Source organism: Schistocerca serialis, chromosome 3 (genome assembly GCF_023864345.2).
Source record: "Schistocerca serialis cubense isolate TAMUIC-IGC-003099 chromosome 3, iqSchSeri2.2, whole genome shotgun sequence".
Lineage (NCBI taxonomy): Eukaryota > Metazoa > Arthropoda > Insecta > Orthoptera > Acrididae > Schistocerca > Schistocerca serialis.
Genome location: NC_064640.1, coordinates 773,874,997 through 773,896,081, shown reverse-complemented (window position 1 = coordinate 773,896,081; position 21,085 = coordinate 773,874,997). Strand labels below are relative to the sequence as shown.

General features: G+C 38.5%; 1 protein-coding gene across 2 annotated transcripts in view; it reads left to right on the top strand.

Moving 5' to 3' along the window:
* Window positions 1-8,855, top strand: part of LOC126470618 (WASH complex subunit 1-like) — an 89,179-nt gene extending 80,324 nt beyond the window's left edge. For both annotated transcript variants that reach the window (XM_050098575.1, XM_050098576.1), the window contains exon 9: window positions 8,112-8,855. In XM_050098575.1, coding sequence (XP_049954532.1) covers window positions 8,112-8,246 — 135 coding nt within the window. In that variant the 3' untranslated portion in view covers window positions 8,247-8,855. The remainder of the gene's footprint in view (window positions 1-8,111) is intronic.
* The last annotated feature ends 12,230 nt before the right edge of the window (window positions 8,856-21,085 follow it).

Sequence of the window (21,085 nt, the reverse complement as noted above, 5' to 3'; positions counted from 1 at the left end):
AACATAAATGGATAGTTTTAAAAACGATGTTTTAAAGCACTCCATGTGAATGATGAATGCTCGACATCACAAAAATGTGTTACAGTTAAGCAGGCTTCAGTGGTAAGCACTTCGTCAATGTAAAGAATATTAAAAGACATTGGTTCCAGATATGTTGAGAAGAGAGTTTTTAGTTCAAAGAGATGGCATAGGTGCAGCACGAACTATATCCTATATAGTTTTTAGTTCAAAGAGATGGCATAGGTGCAGCACGAACCATATCCTATATAAAGATTAACGATACAAGAGGAGGAGATGGTTCAAGAGTGTATTACCTTGATGAAACATGGGTCAGTAGAATCATTCCAGGAAGATCTGATGGGAAATGAGTGATGGTACTGACGGTTTTAAAGTTCTCATAGGAATAAGTTCTCGGATAATTATTCTGCATGCTGACTCTTGTTCTGCTTTTGTTTCTGAAGATACTCTTGTATTTACATGTAAGAAAAACAGTGACTACCATTCAGAAATGAACACTGTCAATTTTGTGAGGTGATTCACAATTCTTGTCACACCTTGCTACCTTGCTTTGAAGTTGGTCATTGCCAGTTATAATTCAACTGTTACAGAGAAAACACCAAGTACAAACACTAGAAAATGAGATATTTTCCACAGCTTGAAGATAAAAATATTAAGCACAGTGTAATCCAGACTCATACCAATCTCCTGCAGCTCATTAATTTATACAAGTCATGTGACAGAATGTAAAAACTTCAGTTCTTTACACGTGAATGGGGGTCACACAGTTTTGCATTTACCCACATGTCACTGCCAGCGTAGTCCCATAGAATTAATATGGACAAAGGGTTTTAAGGCTATGTGGGAGAAATAAACCAAACATTCAAGATAACATATACTGAATTGCTTGTGCACGAGGCAACAGACAACATACCAACTGTAGCGTGGGCACAGTCTGTGCGCCATGCTGAAAAGCTTCAGAAAGAAGAAACTTGACAGTGATGATGGATATAAGCCTTGAACCTATCGTCGTAAGTTTACAATCAGATTGTCCAGAAATCCTCAAATAGAAGTGACAGTGTTACGATGTAGACTTTGGAGCAAAGTAATAATTTTCTTAGTTTTAAAGACTTGTGGTTTAAAAAATGTGTTTGTCGACATATCAGTTGCATACATAATAATGAGAACTTCCTAGCCTTTTTGATTAGGACTTCGTATCTTTTTAATTATGCAGACTATAATGTTAAACATATTGCCCAAGGAGGAGTTAAGTTTCTCCCACCATGCTGTATGCTCTAATAACAAACGAGAATGCAATTGGATAAATTCATCAGAAGTCCGATATTTCCACATGTAAACCTCTGTCATTTTCGAGGTACGAACTGGATAAGGCTCTAAAATGACCGTAACCGTTACTTGTCGAGATATCTGTGGTTTTCGATGTTATCAGTCAGCATTCTCTTGTGTTATTCGCAGCTGTTGGTTAATTGTTTGCTTGTTCAATGGGTCATAAATACTGTCTGTCACTGTAATGTCAAACGCGTTTGTTTACACTCATAATGCCCATTACCAGCGAAAAATATGACAACTTACTGACCATTTTTATGATAGTATTTTACATTAGTTTTTCTACCACTAATTCTTTTTTACATGCAGTGATTACACGTAACTATAGTTAAACACATCCACACACACACACACACACACACACACACACACACACACACACCTACACATTTTTAAAAGTTCTATTGAGGAGAAGCAGTTGTCAAGCAAAAAAAATGATTTCGGTTTGTTCTTGAAGATAATTTTGTTGTGTATTAAATTTTTACTTGCAATGCAGTTAAAATTGCAATAAATGATAATTATTGTAAGCAGTTTCAATGACCTTGTCATTAGACAATTGTCATTTTGAGAGAAATTCTACTTCACATCTTCACAAAGCTGTGTCAGCTGTTCTCGCCTCCTGACGTCACGCAGAGTAAATCTGTGGAACAGTGGACGCAACGTCGTCAAAAGATTAATTAATATTTCTCTCATGACAATTGATGGAAATTTGTTTTAATATTTATTATTCCCTTCATAGAGTTGAACATGTAATATATACAATGTATATACATTACATAATGTACCGTAGGCAAACGAGCCTGACTGTTGTCCGCAGCAGCACAGTTCGACAACGTGAGCTTGTTTGCCCACTTTCTGCTGCCACGTATGCGCAGTTCTTATCCCCCCTCCTCTATGCGCAGAAGGGCCATCCTAGGTGGTGATGCAGGCTTTGGTTGGAGGTGACTTCAGCCTACCGAGTATAGATTGGGACGTCTATGGGTTCATTGCAGGGGATACAGATAGACAAGTCTTGCAAAGTTATTTTGAACACAGTTTTCCAAAAGCTATCATGAGCAGCCAGTTCAACAGCCCACACACAGTGTAAATACTTAAGACTTATGTAGCTACAAACAGACCTGACCTAATTGGTGTCAGTATAGGTAAAGGGACTAGTGACCATGATGTCATCATAGTGACATTGGTTACTAAAGATAATACATCAATCAAGAAGGCTAGGAGAGTATTTCTGCTAGGAAGGTAGACAGACTGTTGTTAACATATCAATTAGGCAGTGAATTGACATCATTTAATTCCAGTACAATGTACGTACAGGAATTATGGGCAAAGTTTAAATAGATCATAAATCATACACTGGAGAAGTATGTGCCGAGTAAGATGATTAAGAACGGAAAAGATTCACTGTGGTTTAACAACAAAATTCGAAAAATGCTGAGGGAGAAAATGCTGTTTCACTCTCAATTCAAGGGGAAACTCGCAAATGACAAGCAAAGGTTGATAGAAGTCTGTAAGTCTGTAAAAAGATCAATGCGTGAAGCTTATGACTACCACCATCATACCTTAGCAGTAAATCTTGCCGAGAACATTCTGGTCCTATGAAAAATTGCTAAGTGGGAGTAAGGTCTTCGTCCAATCATTTGTTGACTAGTCTGGTGTGGCAGTAAGTTTTAAATTTTTTCATTTAAGAAATCATACAAACAGTCTGCATTTGACCATCACACAGACTCCTATATGGAGAATAACTGTCACTGGTAGAGAGAAATAACTGAAAGTTGAAAGCAAATGAGTCATCAGGTCCTGGTGGAATCCCAATTTGGTTTTACAAAGAGTACTCTACAGCACTGGTCCCTTACTTAGCTTGCATTTATTGTGAATCTACCACCAAGTGCAGTGTCCCAAGTAACAGGGAAAAAGTGCAGGTGACTAACATATATAATAAGGGCAAAAGAACAGACCTGCAAAATTGTAGACCAATACCTTTACATAGGTTTGCTGCAGAATCCTTTAACATATTCTCAGTTCTAATATATTAAATTTCCTTGAGAGGGAAAAGCTACTGTCCACAAGGTTTTAGAAAGCATTGCTTGCGCGAAACTGTTTGCCCTTTTCTCACACAAGATCTGGCGAACCATGGATGAAGGGCAACAGGCGGATTCCATAGTCTTAGATTTTTGTAAAGCATTTGACATAGTGCCACACTGCTGGCGGTTAATGAAGGTACAAGCATAAAGAATGGGTTCCCAGGTATGTGAGTGGCTCAAAGACTTCTTAAGTAGCAGAACCCAGTATATTGCCCTTGATGGCAAGTGTTCACTGGAGACGAGGGTATTGTCAGGAATGACCCAGAGAAATGTTGTAGGACTGCTGTTATTTTCTGTATACATAAATGATCTGGCAGACAGGGTAAGCAGTAGTCTGTGGCTGTTTTACTGATGATGCTGAGGTTTATGGGAAGGTATCTGTAGAAAAATGTAAGTTAATGCAGATGAGTAGGGGGGACAAAAACCATAATGTTAGAGTGCAGCATTGGTAGTATGCTGCTCGACACATTCATGTCGATTAAATATCTAGGCATAATGTTGCAAAGCAGTATGAAATGGAATGAGCCTGTAGGGATTGTAGTAGGGAAGGCAAGGTGTTGACTTTGGTTTATCGGGAGAATCTTAGGAAAGTGTGATTCATTTGCAAAGGAGACCACATATTGGACATTAGTGTGATCCATTGTTGAATACTGTTAGTGTTTGGGATCTACACCAGGTTGGATTGAAGGAAGACATCTAAGCAATTCAGAGGCAGGCTGCCAGACTTGTTACCGGTAGATTCGAACATCACGCAAATGTTACAAAGATGCTTTGGGAGCTCGAACAGGAATTGCTGGAGGGAAGACAATGTTCTTGTCACAGAGTGCTGTTGAGAAAATTTAGAAAACCTGTATTCGAGGCTGACTGCAGAATGATTCTATTGCTGCCAGTGGACATTTCCCTTAAGGAACATGAAGCTAAGATTAGAGAGATTACAGCTCGTATGGAGGCATACAGTCTGTCTTTCTTCCCTTGCTCTGTTTGTAAATGGAACAGGAAAGGTAATGACTGGTAGTTGTACAGCGTGCCATGTGCCACGCATCATACAGTGGCTTGCAGAGTATGTATGTAGATGTAGAAAACCTTACTACATATGAACTGCTACTATCGTAATACCACTGCCGTCCTGCTGCTGCTCTTCCTACTCCTCCTCCTGCTGCTGCTCCTCCTTGTACTACTACTACCACTACTACTACTACTAATACTACGAAGTTGAAGCCTTGGCAACATAAACTGCCCGACAAGACAGTGAAGCATCCAGAAGATATGGTTGAAAGTCAGTGTAGCTTCGTACACATACACACTCACAGCGGCTATGCAAATGATTAGAGTTGCAATTCTCTGTGACAGGTAGAACAGCCACTATAGTGGATTAGTGTTGTCCATGTTTAGTGCTGTTACCAGGCCTGGGAGGGTATATGAGGGGCAAGGACTGTCATATTTTACGTAATCACTGTGAAGGACACAGAGATGCTGTGCACTTATGGGTGACAGCTACTAACACCCAACAGACATTGAAAAGTACCTTATTATGGGTCTCCATTTGGCTGGCTGGTCAAATCGTGCAATATCCAGATTTTCGGAGCATTTGGTTGTGACAGTGGCTCAATCTTGGACTGCATGGGAATGCAAGGGCAGGCATAGGAATGCGAGGGCAGGCATACTCGTCGTCAATGTTCCGGTCGACCAAGTCTGACCACCACAATGGAGGATCACCATATTGTGCACCAAGTACATCATAACCCTATTGCATCTGCACTTGCCTTCTGAGAACAAATAATTAATTCCCTGAAATATTCTCTCTCATCTTGCACCACTGTTCAGAGATTAGTAGTAGTTTGAAAAAGGAATTACTGACCCATGCATAGGCTACCATTAACACCACTATACAAATGGCGACATTTGGGTTGGTGTCGTGAGGTGCGAAGTATGGACTGCAGATGAATCGCACTACCCTGGACAATCATCATCATTTAGTATGGCAGCAGCTGGGGAGAAGTCCCATTCTTCCAATGTGTTGGAGGTGTTACTCCTGGCATAATGGTGTGGGGGTCCATCAGGTATGACTCAGGTCACGGCTGGTAGTGATTCAAGAAAGTCTGACGGCCAAGCAGAGCATAACGCCGCAGACATTCCGCATCCTCACATGTTACCTCTCGTGTGAGAGTAACTTACTTGGTGCCACTTCTCAACAGCGCAGGAGCCATTACACACAGAATGTGTCTCGGTGAACTGTCTGTGTGATGTTGAGGTATTCCTATGCAAGATCCCTACATCTGTCCCCACCAGAAAATGTCAGAGACCAGCTCAGATGTCAACTTCGTGCCAAAGCCAGTATATCAAGGACCAGTTACACTGTTTTTGTGAGGCAGTGTATTGTAACAATGTCAACAGCCTTAAGCATTATTATAATTTATGTTATATGTTAATTACAGTGAAAAAAGGTTAATATATAACATTTCACATGTGATACAGAGGTCAGCAGAGCACAAAGACATTTTTTAAACAACAAATCTTTTGCAAAATGTAGAGACTGAGTGTCAAATTCCACATTATGAGAACCTTTAACAATGAATATTATAATATGCAAATTGGTGCTTAATTATTTTAATTACAACCATTTACAAAGAGTAAATGCAGATGTTATATTACTTGGTACAATCAATCATGTTAAACATTATTTTCTACTGAACTGGTTCCAATTTCAGTAATTAGTCATGACATTACACAGTGTTTTTCTAGAGTTTTCTATTCATTAACTTTAGAAAAGTGAACCAATTTCTTTTTGGAGTAGGAATTTTTGTTTTAACAAAATGAAAATGTGCATAAAGTGAAAGTCCAAACTCAATATTGTGAATGAAATAGTATAACTTCAAACAATGGAAAATCCAGGATGGAATGTAACAATATTGTAGTATAACTTATTTGCACGACATTGTTACTCCAAATAGTGACAGAGAATAATAACTGTCAAAGAGCTAAACATAGATGTCAGTATAAGATAACAAAATAAAAGATACAATGTCTTGAGTAATAAACTAAACATTGTGTATCATGATGATTTTTAAATCGCATTTTTCCCTTGAAAATTCATGCCAATGCACCAAAGATAGCCAAGAACTGCTTCTGAATGAAGTCAATGACAGAAAACTTGTTAAAAAAAAAAAAAAAATCAAATCAATGTTTGAAAACTGAAACAGTACTAGGCTGACAGCTTGCACAATGAAGTATTGTGTGGGTAGCATTTGGAGAAGATCAAAGGCAAAACAGATAATGAAAAGACATGTTACTGGCAGACCAACAGAACCCTAAAGAAGGAAACTGAAGTACTGGTTTTTGCTATTCAAGAACAAGCCACCAGAAGTCATCCTATCAAAGCCAGAATTGAGAAATAAGCAGAAGACCAAAAGTGCAGCCTCTCCAAAGAGGCTGAGGAAATGACCACAGCTTGAGCTGTTGCAAAAAACTGCGCAGACTGATTACAAGCAGAACAACTATGCTGCGGCACAAATGATCCACTGGAAATTCTGCCAAAATTACCATCTGCCAATGGCAAAGAACTGGTGGAACAATAAGCCAGAAACAGTTGTCAATAACAAACATGCAAAACTACTGTGGGACTTGAGACAGACAGACAGACAGACAGAATGCTGGAACACAGTATGCCATTGATCAAAATTGTGGAGAAAAGAAAGGCTGGGTTATTGACATTCCCATCCGAGGTGAAAGAAGAATCGACGAGAAACAACTGGAAAACTTAGCAGATACAAGGACGTGAAAAGTCAAACTACAGCAGAATTATGCTGGTATAAACTGGTGAAAGTGGTTCCAATGGTTCTTGGTACACTGGGAACAGTGCCACAAATCTTGATTCTTGAAAAGTATCTGCATTGATAAAATTGCCACTTTATTGAGATATGCATGAATTGTCCACAGATACATCATGTGTTGCTAGGTGCTTGGGAAGTGCCTCACTAGTGATGAAATACAAAGTCCAGTGTAATGATCCTAGTTGCTGTGTTTACTGTTAAGAAATATAGCCAAAGGTCAAACAAATTAAAACAAGAAATAATGTGAAAAATGAAGTGATGCGCCACAATGGAAAAAAGTTTGGAAATTAATACTTCTAACCAAACTGCATTGCGTAGTCAGATAATGTATATGCTCACGGTACCAAGCATATCTACAGAACAACTATAGAATTCACAGAGATGACTGCATGAAAGTTTGTGTCATATAGTATGCTACAGTGTCTAGTCATTGATATTTTACCAGCTGACAATCATTGGCATAAAAATGAATAGTAGAAGAGAAAGTGGTTTTATCAAAACAGAATACAAATACAGGATTACCTCTATCCTAGCCAATTCCACACTGTCATAAATGAAAAAAATTAGCCTGATTTCAGCGATGTTTTTGAGAATTTTTTGACAGTTCACTCAGCAATACTGTTGAAACCTTCTTCCAGTAAGGTGGTTTGAAGTTATCAGTGTTTTCATTTCTTGAATGTTATCTTAGCATAGTACCTTAGAATCAACGCAACTTTCTTTCCTCTTCTATTAAGTATCAAAAAAAAAAAAAAATTAAAGGTCATTTATGTAAACTGTTTGAAGAAGAAGCAACGAGGGCTTCTTGTTGTTGTCATTGTCTTATGAATTTAATCTTGAATGTATGTTTTTTGTTTAGGGAATATCTGGAGCAAAAACAGATTCCCCAGCTGCAGGTGTGATGAGTAGGGTTTCTGCAATGATCCCACCTCCAGAAGCAATACCTGATGCGGCATCAGGAAGTGCAGATTACAATGATGATGACTGGGACTAACTGAAATTTGCATGTAAAAAGCTATAAATCTGTAAATGCTATTTATTACTTAAATTTGATTAAGTTAAATTTACATTTTGAAGATTTATGGAGATATTTAGCAAAATTGTGAAAAATTTATATTTATTGAGTTTGAAATTATTTGTTTAATCATCGGAAGAAGCTTTATTAAATAGGTTATAGAGTCAAAATATTTACAGTATTTTTTATATATAGATCATGTTAATTTATGATATGTGCATTGTAATATAGCAATTGTTATACAAATTAAGGAAAATTATGTTTTTTTGGTTAAAATAGCAAGTTGAATTTATACATGATCCAGTTTAATGATGGTGTTATTAGTCCAAGGAGTGAAGATGGGTGGTGATCAGTGTTAATTTGAAATGTTCTTTACATGTGAAAATTTTTTTTGACTGTTTTCAATGTGACAATGAACAAAAGTTATGCTTGGGGAGTAGACAGAGCATAAATCTCCCAGGCATTAGTCAGATATATATTACTGATCTGATTTGTATTGTCCACCGAGAACATCATACATGAAACTGTTGGATTTTGGGCACTATAATGGAATTTTCAATCTCAATAAACTTCACCAACAGCTGTATACTTTAAGATATTTTATTTTATTCTGAAAGCAACCAGTTTCAGCAATTCATTTTGCTATCTTCAGGCCCTATCCACTTTTATCCAAATAAACAAACGTATTGAATAGCTCCATAAAACAATGGGTATTGTGAATTCAGATCGTTTTACAAATGCTTATACGAAGATGTTACAGCATCTTTTTATGGCACTATACGATAAATTCGCTTGTATGGATAAAAGTATATGGGGCCTGGGGCCCTATTCTATATTGTTCATAACAATTGGTGCAGTAGATTACTCTCGGTAGTGGCGTCATTTTCCGTTTTTTATTCGAATTTCCTATTCAGTAAGCTTTTGAGAGTTGTTACCTAATGGTCCTCCCGCCGATTTTTCGACACAACTGTATCGAGAGGTTTAAGATTTTGGTATGGCCCTGTTGTTCGGTTTTGTGGTTTATTTACACCTATAATTTGTTATTTTAAAGATATTCAGCGGCATTAGCATTGGATTTAGTGAATGTGTTACTAAAGGATCACCACAGCATGAGTCTGGTTGGAAAGTGAGTTGAGAAGACTATTTCCTTTGTTAGAAATATGGTTAGGTTACATTGTTACTGTGAATGATTACAGTGTCAAAAAAAAAGTTTTCGGTCAATATCCTCTCAAAATACCTGTTACTTTTATGCAATTAAGAGTTTAAAGATCATTAAATATCAAGACATTGGATCTGCTTACGTATATTACATGAGTGTTAGCTGAAATTACAAGTGACTTCGCGTACTCTTTTCTGCAAATGGTTTACTTATTAACTTTCAAAACACGTTTAAAACTGTTAAGTAACAATGCAAAGGAATTTTGTGAAGTCTGATAGAAGAAACCCTCCAAAATTTTCTGCATTTACAGCTTATGCCCACATCATTCTGCAATGAAGTCAACCTGAATTTCTCTTGAATGGAATTACATAAAATGAAGCGCCGACAGTATGCGAGTCATAGTAGCGAAGTTGGTAAGATGTGAACTGCCGTGGCACAGGGCGTAGGTTCGTATACTAATGCATGTGAACATTTTTTTTTGCTCTACGTGTTTGCAACACCTTCTCAGACTTCATTAATCATCAAAGTTAAGCATTTTTCTGAAATATTCATTGCAATTTACACGTATGAGCATGCTTTCTCTTTAACTAGTATCCCCCATTTCGTGACTTCCAAACGTTTAAGAAATGAAAGATGAAATTACTGTGTGTGAAACAACTAACAGTGACATTTATACTACTACTTGTCACAAATAATTCACTTTTTTTTTTCTTCCCCTTCAGAATACGTAGCGATTTTCGAGAATGTGGCCAGACAGGAATCTAAGAGCACAAAGTAAATTACTGTGAATGAAACTAGCAGTAATCGTCTTTATACTCTAGCTTGTCACAAGTATTTATCTGCGATCGAATCCTTAACAACAGTAGACAGAGATGAAAGTTCCTGCCACAGTATTTTCAGACTATACCACGATATATGAAACATTTTGATTCATCAGATGCATGTTATAAACTACAACAAACTTCTATAGCTGCACTCGCCACACACTCTCGAAAAGGCGATTTTTTAAATTTTGTTTTTGTGAACCAAATCGTTGATGTGTCATTTAGGGAAGTAGGCTACTTCATCATTTGGTTCTGTAGGAGGCGAGCTACAACCACATTCTGTGCATCTTCTTATTCGTTAACACTCCCTTAAACAATTTTTTGGGTTCGTGGAGATGTGTTATGTCTATGCAACTAATTGAAGGTAGTTTATTTCCATACATGTTTCGCTTCTTTTATATGTGAAGCATCATCACGAATAAAGGAAGCAAAACGTGTATGGCAATAAACAAACTGCCTTCAATTAGTTGCATAGACAGAACATACCTCTATGAATTTTGAAGCAACTAAGGAACAATGAAAAACAGAAAAAATGACAAATTTTTTGTGTGTTTCTACAGATGTATTTGAACATTGTGGTACTACACTCCATTCCTAACTCATATTCCGAAACGTAAAAGCCAAAACAGACGTTGATGTGAATGACAATAAAATGACATAATGTGACATTTATGACAGTTTCCAGAACATGTTTAATATTCTGTAGTTATCCTGCATTCGTGGAAGCCTGTGGTCAGCGAAATTTGAACAGTATTACATACTCTAACCACACTTTTCGGTACTGTGAAGAATGGCATGCCTGTGTCAGCTGCTGGCCACTTAGAGTTTGTGCTGCTGTGTGCATGCGCGGATCTGAGGCAGATTGCTTTTCATTGGTTGGTGCAAGGATAAATGGCATTTCGGTTCGCTAGGACCATTCAGCATTGCTTTTGAAATGCTTACTGAATAATGTTGGGGCTCTGTTTTGAAAACGAGACCGTTCGGTGCACTCGCGTACTGAACTAATCAGCAAAATGATGGAAAGATGTAGAGTAGGACCCCTGGCCATGATGGACCAACAGAGATAATGGAATTTGGTTAACATACACAATATCTATACTCAAAATTATATGTAGTACCAGATCCACAACTCAGAGAGAGAGAGAGAGAGAGAGAGAGAGAGAGAGAGAGAGAGAGAGAGACAGTCAGTCAGTCTTGGTGGAATGGAAATAATTTAAGAAGTAAAGCTAAATCCTTTTTCAAAGCTATAGAGTGAGTTGTTTTTTTTGGAAGGATAATTATACTTTGTCATCATCATTTTAAATTTTTGATGTATCAAATAACTGAAGTAAATATGAAAAATAAATCTTGAAGCTTGGTCTTTTTTTTTAGTGTGTATTACTCTTTGTTGTTGTTGTTGTGGTCTTCAGTCCTGAGACTGGTTTGATGCAGCTCTCCATGCTACTCTATCCTGTGCAAGCTTTTTCATCTCCCAGTACCTACTGCAACCTACATCCTTCTGAATCTGCTTAGTGTATTCATCTCTTGGTCTCCCTCTACGATTTTTACCCTCCACGCTGCCCTCCAATACTAAATTGGTGATCCCTTGATGCCTCAGAACATGTCCTACCAACCGATCCCTTCTTCTGGTCAAGTTGCGCCACAAACTTCTCTTCTCCCCAATCCTATTCAATACTTCCTCATTAGTTATGTGATCTACCCATCTAATCTTCAGCATTCTTCTGTAGCACCACATTTCGAAAGCTTCTATTCTCTTCTTGTCCAAACTATTTATCGTCCATGTTTCACTTCCATACATGGCCACACTCCACACAAATACTTTCAGAAATGACTTCCTGACACTTAAATCAATACTGGATGTTAACAAATTTCTCTTCTTCAGAACGCTTTCCTTGCCATTGCCAGCCTACATTTTATATCCTCTCTACTTCGACCATCATCAGTTATTTTGCTCCCCAAATAGCAAAACTCATTTACTACTTTAAGTGCCTCATTTCCTAATCTAATTCCCTCACCATCACCCGACTTAATTAGACTACATTGCATTATCCTTGTTTTGCTTTTGTTGATGTTCATCTTATATCCTCCTTTCAAGACACTGTCCATTCCATTCAACTGCTCTTCCAAGTCCTTTGCTGTCTCTGACAGAATTACAATGTCATCGGCGAACCTCAAAGTTTTTATTTCTTCTCCATGAATTTTAATACCTACTCCGAATTTTTCTTTTGTTTCCTTTACTGCTTGCTCAATATACAGATTGAACAACATCGGGGAGAGGCTACAACCCTGTCTTACTCCCTTCCCAACCACTGCTTCCCTTTCATGTCCCTCGACTCTTATAACTGCCATCTGGTTTCTGTACAAATTGTAAATAGCCTTTCGCTCCCTGTATTTTACCCCTGCCACCTTCAGAATTTGAAAGAGAGTATTCCAGTCAACATTGTCAAAAGCTTTCTCTAAGTCTACAAATGCTAGAAACGTAGGTTTGCCTTTCCTTAATCTTTCTTCTAAGATAAGTCGTAAGGTCAGTATTGCCTCACGTGTTCCAGTGTTTCTACGGAATCCAAACTGATCTTCCCCGAGGTTAGCTTCTACTAGTTTTTCCATTCGTCTGTAAAGAATTCGTGTTAGTATTTTGCAGCTGTGACTTATTAAGCTGATAGTTCGGTAATTTTCACATCTGTCAACACCTGCTTTCTTTGGGATTGGAATTATTATATTCTTCTTGAAGTCTGAGGGTATTTCGCCTGTCTCATACATCTTCCTCACCAGATGGTAGAGTTTTGTCAGGACTGGCTCTCCCACGGCCGTCAGTAGTTCCAATGGAATATTGTCTACTCCGGGGGCTTTGTTTCGACTCATGTCTTTCAGTGCTCTGTCAAACTCTTCACGCAGTATCATATCTCCCATTTCATCTTCATCTACATCCTCTTCCATTTCCATAATATTGTCCTCAAGTACATCACCCTTGTATAGACCCTCTATATACTCCTTCCACCTTTCTGCTTTCCCTTCTTTGCTTAGAACTGGGTTTCCATCTGAGCTCTTGATATTCATACAAGTCGTTCTCTTATCTCCAAAGGTCTCTTTAATTTTCCTGTAGGCGGTATCTATCTTACCCCTAGTGAGATAGGCCTCTACATCCTTACATTTGTCCTCTAGCCATCCCTGCTTAGCCATTTTGCACTTCCTGTCGATCTCATTTTTGAGACGTTTGTATTCCTTTTTGCCTGTTTCACTTACTGCATTTTTATATTTTCTCCTTTCATCAATTAAATTCAATATTTCTTCTGTTACCCAAGGATTTCTACTAGCCCTCGTCTTTTTACCTACTTGATCCTCTGCTGCCTTCACTACTTCATCCCTCAAAGCTACCCATTCTTCTTCTACTGTATTTATTTCCCCCATTCCTGTCAATTGCTCCCTTATGCTCTCCCTGAATCTCTGTACAACCTCTGGTTCTTTTAGTTTATCCAGGTCCCATCTCCTTAAATTCCCACCTTTTTGCAGTTTCTTCCGTTTTAATCTACAGGTCATAACCAATAGATTGTGGTCAGAGTCCACATCTGCCCCTGGAAATGTCTTACAGTTTAAAACCTGGTTCCTAAATCTCTGTCTTACCATTATATAATCTATCTGATACCTTTTAGTATCTCCAGGGTTCTTCCATGTATACAACCTTCTTTCATGATTCTTAAACCAAGTGTTAGTTATGATTATGTTGTGTTCTGTGCAAAATTCTACCAGGCGGCTTCCTCTTTCATTTCTGTCCCCCAATCCATATTCACCTACTATGTTTCCTTCTCTCCCTTTTCCTACACTCGAATTCCAGTCACCCATGACAATTAAATTTTCGTCTCCCTTCACAATTTGAATAATTTCTTTTATTTCATCATACATTTCTTCAATTTCTTCGTCATCTGCAGAGCTAGTTGGCATATAAACTTGTACTACTGTAGTAGGTGTTGGCTTCGAATCTATCTTGGCCACAATAATGCGTTCACTATGCTGTTTGTAGTAGGTTACCCGCATTCCTATTTTCCTATTCATTATTAAACCTACTCCTGCATTACCCCTATTTGATTTTGTGTTTATAACCCTGTAGTCACCTGACCAGAAGTCTTGTTCCTCCTGCCACCGAACTTCACTAATTCCCACTATATCTAACTTCAACCTATCCATTTCCCTTTTTAAATTTTCTAACCTACCTGCCCGATTAAGGGATCTGACATTCCACGCTCCGATCCGTAGAACGCCAGTTTTCTTTCTCCTGATAACGACATCCTCTTGAGTAGTCCCCGCCCGGAGATCCGAATGGGGGACTATTTTACCTCCGGAATATTTTACCCAAGAGGACGCCATCATCATGTAATCATACAGTAAAGCTGCATGCCCTCGGGAAAAATTACGGCTGTAGTTTCCCCTTGCTTTCAGCCGTTCGCAGTACCGGCACGGCAATGCCGTTTTGGTTATTGTTACAAGGCCAGATCAGTCAATCATCCAGACTGTTGCCCTTGCAACTACTGAAAAGGCTGCTGCCCCTCTTCAGGAACCACACGTTTGTCTGGCCTCTCAACAGATACCCCTCCGTTGTGGTTGCACCTACGGTACGGCTATCTGTATCGCTGAGGCACGCAAGCCTCCCCACCAACGGCAAGGTCCATGGTTCATGGGGGGAAGGTATTACTCTTTAAGACATATTAATTACATATGTGCCAGTAACACTTTGAACAAAAGTGGCTGGTCTTCGAAGTGTTAATGGCCTATTGAATGGTCCTGGAGAGAATAATGATCAGTGCACAAACGAAGAAACATAAGCAGTAATGAATCGTGATAGCAGCTGTAAGGTTCCTCTTCACTGCTCAATTTGATGGTAATTATTCATCTCATGGTTGATAATGGAATGTTTCATTATTAGTATTATTTGATGCTTGTTGATGTGAATTTCATTATTAAGCCTCGAGTGGGCGTGCCATTTTTCATAACACAAGCAGGTGTGCGGTGCACTTTGTACACATGTATAGAATAGCTTTCTTTATGTTACCAAGGTACGTCATGTATGATCAAAATCACAGTTTAATCTTACTTTATTTAAACAATGAGAAAATAAGCTTGCATAATATTAGCTAAACCACTGTTTTATTAAACAATAATTAAATAAATTTTCACTATAACACTCTGTTGCCAAGGACAGCAGCATTAAGCAGTGTAGTTGCATCAGATCCCAGCCAGTTGCTTATTCAATCACCAATTACCTCGTAGACAACTGCCTCAATGTGGGAGTATGTTGCTAGTTCATAATCGGGGTCTTTCTTTTTTTCTTTTTTTTTTCTTTTCCACGGATCGTAAATTTTTTCTCACCTAGCTCACTTGGACGTATGACAACACAATTTATCGCTGTGTTACCTGAAGTAAATAATGAAGGAATAGGTATGGGTTTGCAGTTATGAAGCAACAATGGAACCGTGCAAAATAATTTTATTTTTGGGTGGTGCACTTAATACACAGGTGCGCCCACTCAAGGGTTAAGCACAATGGATGGAGAGGCTACTGTTTGTTAATTATATCCTTTGTTGAGAGGTTTTATTGAATTATAGTAAACAAAATCATTTCACTTGATTTGAACAAAACTTCCATTTCCATGAATGCTTCATTCTTGCAGGACATTTGCTACTTGCAAACTACTGTTCAATATTCCATCCAACATGTGACATATCAAATTCAGAACACTACTTGGCTTTTTTTTTCGATACTATTTCCGACCAAGTGTTTGTGCCCAACCACAATCATAGACTCCTTTTTAATTACTACTGCATCATGTACTCAAAAACAGAGAACCATAAAACTCGTTGAGCCCAGAGATACTTAGCCATGTATTGTGTTGCGCTTCACAGAGGCTGTATTTGTTCTTACATGGGTTGAGATGCTAGAATGGCATCATACACAGAATTCTTAAAATTTTTGTCCTTAGCTTCCTCATGTGAATGAAAAATCCAAGGCATCAAAGTCCAAACAATGCCATGATCGAAAACTCCCAAACTGTCCAAGAAAGATAACAAAATTTTAATAAAGTTCAGTTAACATTAACATTGTGGCATTTCTATAATACACTGGTGTGCAAAATTTAGGATGCAAATTACTTTCAGACGATATCATTCCCAACTAACGTAACTCAATGAAACATGAACTATACATAGAAAGAACTGCTCCAGTATGTAAAGAAAGTAACTGAAAGAAATGCGTAATGAGAGGAAGTGAAATGATGATTTATTATGGTCCCCTGGATATTACAAAAGGTAGAACATTGGTTGATAAGAGGGTGTTTGATGACCATACACAGCAATGCATGTTCTGTAGCATGCTTCCATGCTAAACGTAAGGTTGGTAACAAGTTCCATTCCTCTACCAGTACGGTTGACAATTGCTGGATGGTCACTAGTACATGTGGATGTGCAGCAATAGGTCTCCCCAATGCATCCCATACATGCTCTGTGGGAAATAAGTCAGTGAAAAGGGCAGGCCAGCCTATTCACCAAATATCCTCCCTTTTCAGAGCTGCTATTTGATGTGGTCACGCACTTTCATCCATAAAAATGAAGTCAAGGCCAAATGCACCCCTAAAAAGATGCACATCAGGAAGGAGTACAGCATCACAATACTGTTGAATGGTAAGCGTCCCATCTTCAAAGATTTGAAAGACAGCACTCACATGCAACGTAACGCTTCCCCACACCATAACCTCAAAAATGATGGTGTTTGACAATGCTCCTCGGTGAATTACATGTTCCCCCTCTCACCGTGAGAAGGTACATCTAGCATTGTCAAACATGATCATTTTGATGGTCTAGGTGGTATGGTGTAGGGAGGCATAATGTTGGAGGGGTGTACTGACCTCCAAATCCTTGAACATGGTACACTCATTTGTCATTGTTATTGTGATACTGTACTACTTCCCGATGCGTATCTTCTCGGGGTTGCATTTAAGCCTAACTTCTTTTTTATGGACGATAGTGCATGGGCGCATTGAACAAAACAATTGAAGGGGCTCTTGGAACCTGAGGATATTCGGCAAATGGACTGGCCTGCCCGTTCCTCTGACTAAGGCTAAGTGCAAATTGAGACGTGTATAGCACGTGTGATGTGACACGACACTACAGTGTGCTGCGCACGTTCCGCATGTCACACTGGTCCAACGCATATTGTGACACACACATTTCGCACGTGCCGATTGGCGACACTGCGCTGAAAGAACCAAAGCGAGTGCACCCTGTTATCTTTCTCAAATGATTTTACAGAAACTATTCACTGAAAATATTTGATTTTTGCCTTACTTGTAGCGTTATATGTTAGCTTCGTGGCGATGTGCCCATCATCTCACTAATGGTTATGCTTATTGTGATATACACATTTTAGCAAGATACTATGCAAAACTCAAAAAATGATGACTACCTGAAACCCTCAGCTGCCGACAGGTGTTATTGATATACTTCGATGTGGACAGCTGAAAATGTGTTCCAGGGAAAAGCTGCACGGTTCTTTCGAGAACAGTTACGGTCTTCATATAAAACTCAAAAAGTTTGCAATGAAAAACGGGTTGCTATGATTTTGCATTCAGTGTGTATTACACCATATGTTGCTGTGTATGAAATTTAGCTACCATATTGAATTTTTGTTTAGATTTGGGAGGAGGTCTCTATCTGCCTCCGATATCAAGAAAATGGATCCTATGTAGCGCATTCACTCCCGACCTCACTCCCATGGGAATGAAATAATCTTACATTCCTCGTATCTCCTAAACTGCTTGAGATTTTGGCTAATAATGGCACACAAGGAGGAGAGTACTCTGCCAGTTCATAAAGACACTGAACTTTTTTACCTGTGATGATATATCAGAAGTTGTAATTTCTATTTTATTTTTTTCATTCCAGTGACTGTAATTCTTTAAGAGTTATCGACAGCTAGTGAGACGAGAGTTTCCTAGTCTGAAAATAAACATGATATTTCTTCTCTTATGTTACCACAAACTGACACAATGATGTTTTTCATAAGCTATTGGGTGCTCTGGTCGCCAATTACTTGTTTAATGAGACACTCTGTTTCAGAATCCTGTCACAATAGCTGCTGCAAAGATGAGTTTGTGCAAATTATAGTGTGTTTTGGTAAAAGAAGTACTCTCAAACCTGTCAACAAGAGAAATGTGTCTGTTACTCGTAAATTGTGATGCGGCTTCGAATGAGAAAAGGTTAACAATTCACACAAAAATAAATCGCCAATTCGGTTGGAATTTTGGTTGAATCCCATAACCCATTGTATTTTTAACACTGAGCAACTGGAATGGAACCTCACCAAAGGGTTTTATTCCTTTTCTTCATCTGAGCAGTATTAAAGTAATGACAAGCGTACACCCACATGCCTGATGCTGGTTACTCACCTATGCCTTGCCAAACTAACAATGCATGATTCACGAATAAAATAGTAGTTGTTGATAAAAGTAAATGATTGATACGTGGCACAACACAATGGTCAGTGTATCATCAGCAGCTGAGAATAATGCGTGTAGCAGGAATGGGGAAGCTAGCCAAGTGTGCTTTGTGAGAAGAAGAGTTCGCGTCATTCGAAAAACATTGTCATGAAAGTAGATCTGCCGTTGTCAGCAATATATTTCAACAAAATAAATACATCAAATCACCACACACTTTTAGGATACTCATATTTGTGGAATAATACTGACCACTGCTTCATTTGTGTAGCCTGTGGGGGCTTCTCGACTGTTTCTAGCTTGCAGTGGAAATGTGATGTCCACATGTACGTAGTGTAATGTCTCTTATTAGACTCATATCCACATAATGATAGTGAAACTTATGTACTTCATATCTCGGACACTTTTTACCAGGAGCACAAAGGGGTCATACCTATGGAAATTATGTCTTTTTGTAACAGTCCCTAGGATACGTCAGCATAATAGGCAGCAAGTAAATAACCTTGTTCTACTTTCCTGCCTTGCTTCTTGATCACATGATTTTATAATAGTCCTTACTTCCTTATTTACTACCCTCACGATAAACCTTCTGTCCCTTCTTACGATCTGAAAATATTGTGGAGGCAGAAGATATACTTCCGGTGGTTAATGGCTCACCAGTTATTGAACTGTGCATTGTTCTTGACAAAAGAATAAACAAAACAAAAAAGTATACAGATAAATGTAACTGAAAACTATTATGAACTAACGGAAAGATACGGAGCGCTTAAATGGCGAAAAACACAACACTACTCAAAAACTCAGTATACTGTAAGGCTGATTTTTCAGACGGGCAGTAATTCCACTGCCCATATGCGCTATGCCAAAGTGAGAATATGACAGGACTGCCTTCCCACTCCCCGCATCACCCCTCCTGTGATGCTCGTGTGAGGCGTGGTGCGAGAAACTGTGCCACAACCACAATGCTGTGTGATCTGGCGCAGGCACGTGTCTCGTCCCTGTCGTGTTGTGACACAATTTGCACGGTCCCATTTGATGCTGTGAAGTTACAAAAACGTGCGCTGCGCCATGCCACATGCACTATACGCGTCTCAGTTAGTGCCTAGCCTTAAATCCCATCAAGCACATGTGGGTTACATTGGGGAGATGTAATGCAGCACTTCCACATGCACTGATGACAATCTCACAGGTGTGAACTGTGCTGGTGCAGAATTGAAACGCCCTACCACAAGAACTCCTTACCAACCCTGTGGCCAGCATGGGAGCACACTGCAGAGCATGCACTGCCATCCATGGCGAACACATACTCTGTTAAGAACCACATATTTACATATTTTGCAATGTACAGGGGACCATCATGACTTGCAGTAACTTCAGTGTAATTATTGTCTTTGAATAAAAGTGTCATTTATGTTTGTTTCATTGCTATTTCCTTCAATTAACTTCTCTGCTACACAGTAGCAGTTAAGGCTACTTTCACCCTTAAGTTTTACGCACCAGTGTATGTTGCCTGCCTAATGTAGGTTTATTCAATCCAAGCGAGCAAGTGACAGTATTCGCTGTGGCATTTACAGAATTGAAATACTTCTTTTGTGGTGGATTGTGGAAAAATTATTATTTGCATCAGTCCTTTTCATGAGTGTCAGTCAATTTTAGTGTATGGATGGATGTGTCCAATACTAGCAGTAAGCACTGCAGTATGTTCGTAATGTACCCAAGCATAATCTACCATTGTGTAAGGGTGAATGTATCCAGTATTAACAGCACTGCATCACAGAATGTCAGCAAAGTCTTATCCACAACCAAATCTTGCGTACTAATAACGACAGCAATCATAACAATTACCGAATAATAAACTTACTGAAGGATAGAGTAAAATGTAGACGAAAAGAACTGCCAAAACTTAGCACAGCACTTTACTGTAGCATAAAGAAAATGAATAACTTGTTATCAATGGTAAGGACAACATTAACTGCGAACTTGAGTACATCCTTAACTTGTTATCAATGGTAAGGACAAGGTTAACTGCGAACCTGAGTATATCCTATGAAAAATGGGCTGTTTGAAGCTGTGTACAATAGATACACTATAATTGTAATCTCACAAAAGATTGTAAACATACCCTAATAGACTATCAAAACACTTAATCATAGGTGCAAGTCTAAATAATTGCGATCATAGAAACAGAAAAAATTCTCTGTAACCTGATTAAATGTATGAAAACTGAAAAATAATCATGTAGGATCGGCGAACTTTTCTACAAGTATTAAAAAAATTTATCGTTTGAACAATATTAGCATAAACATCCTAAAATTATCTCACATTAAAAGTACTTGTTCACATGAAATAGGGGAAA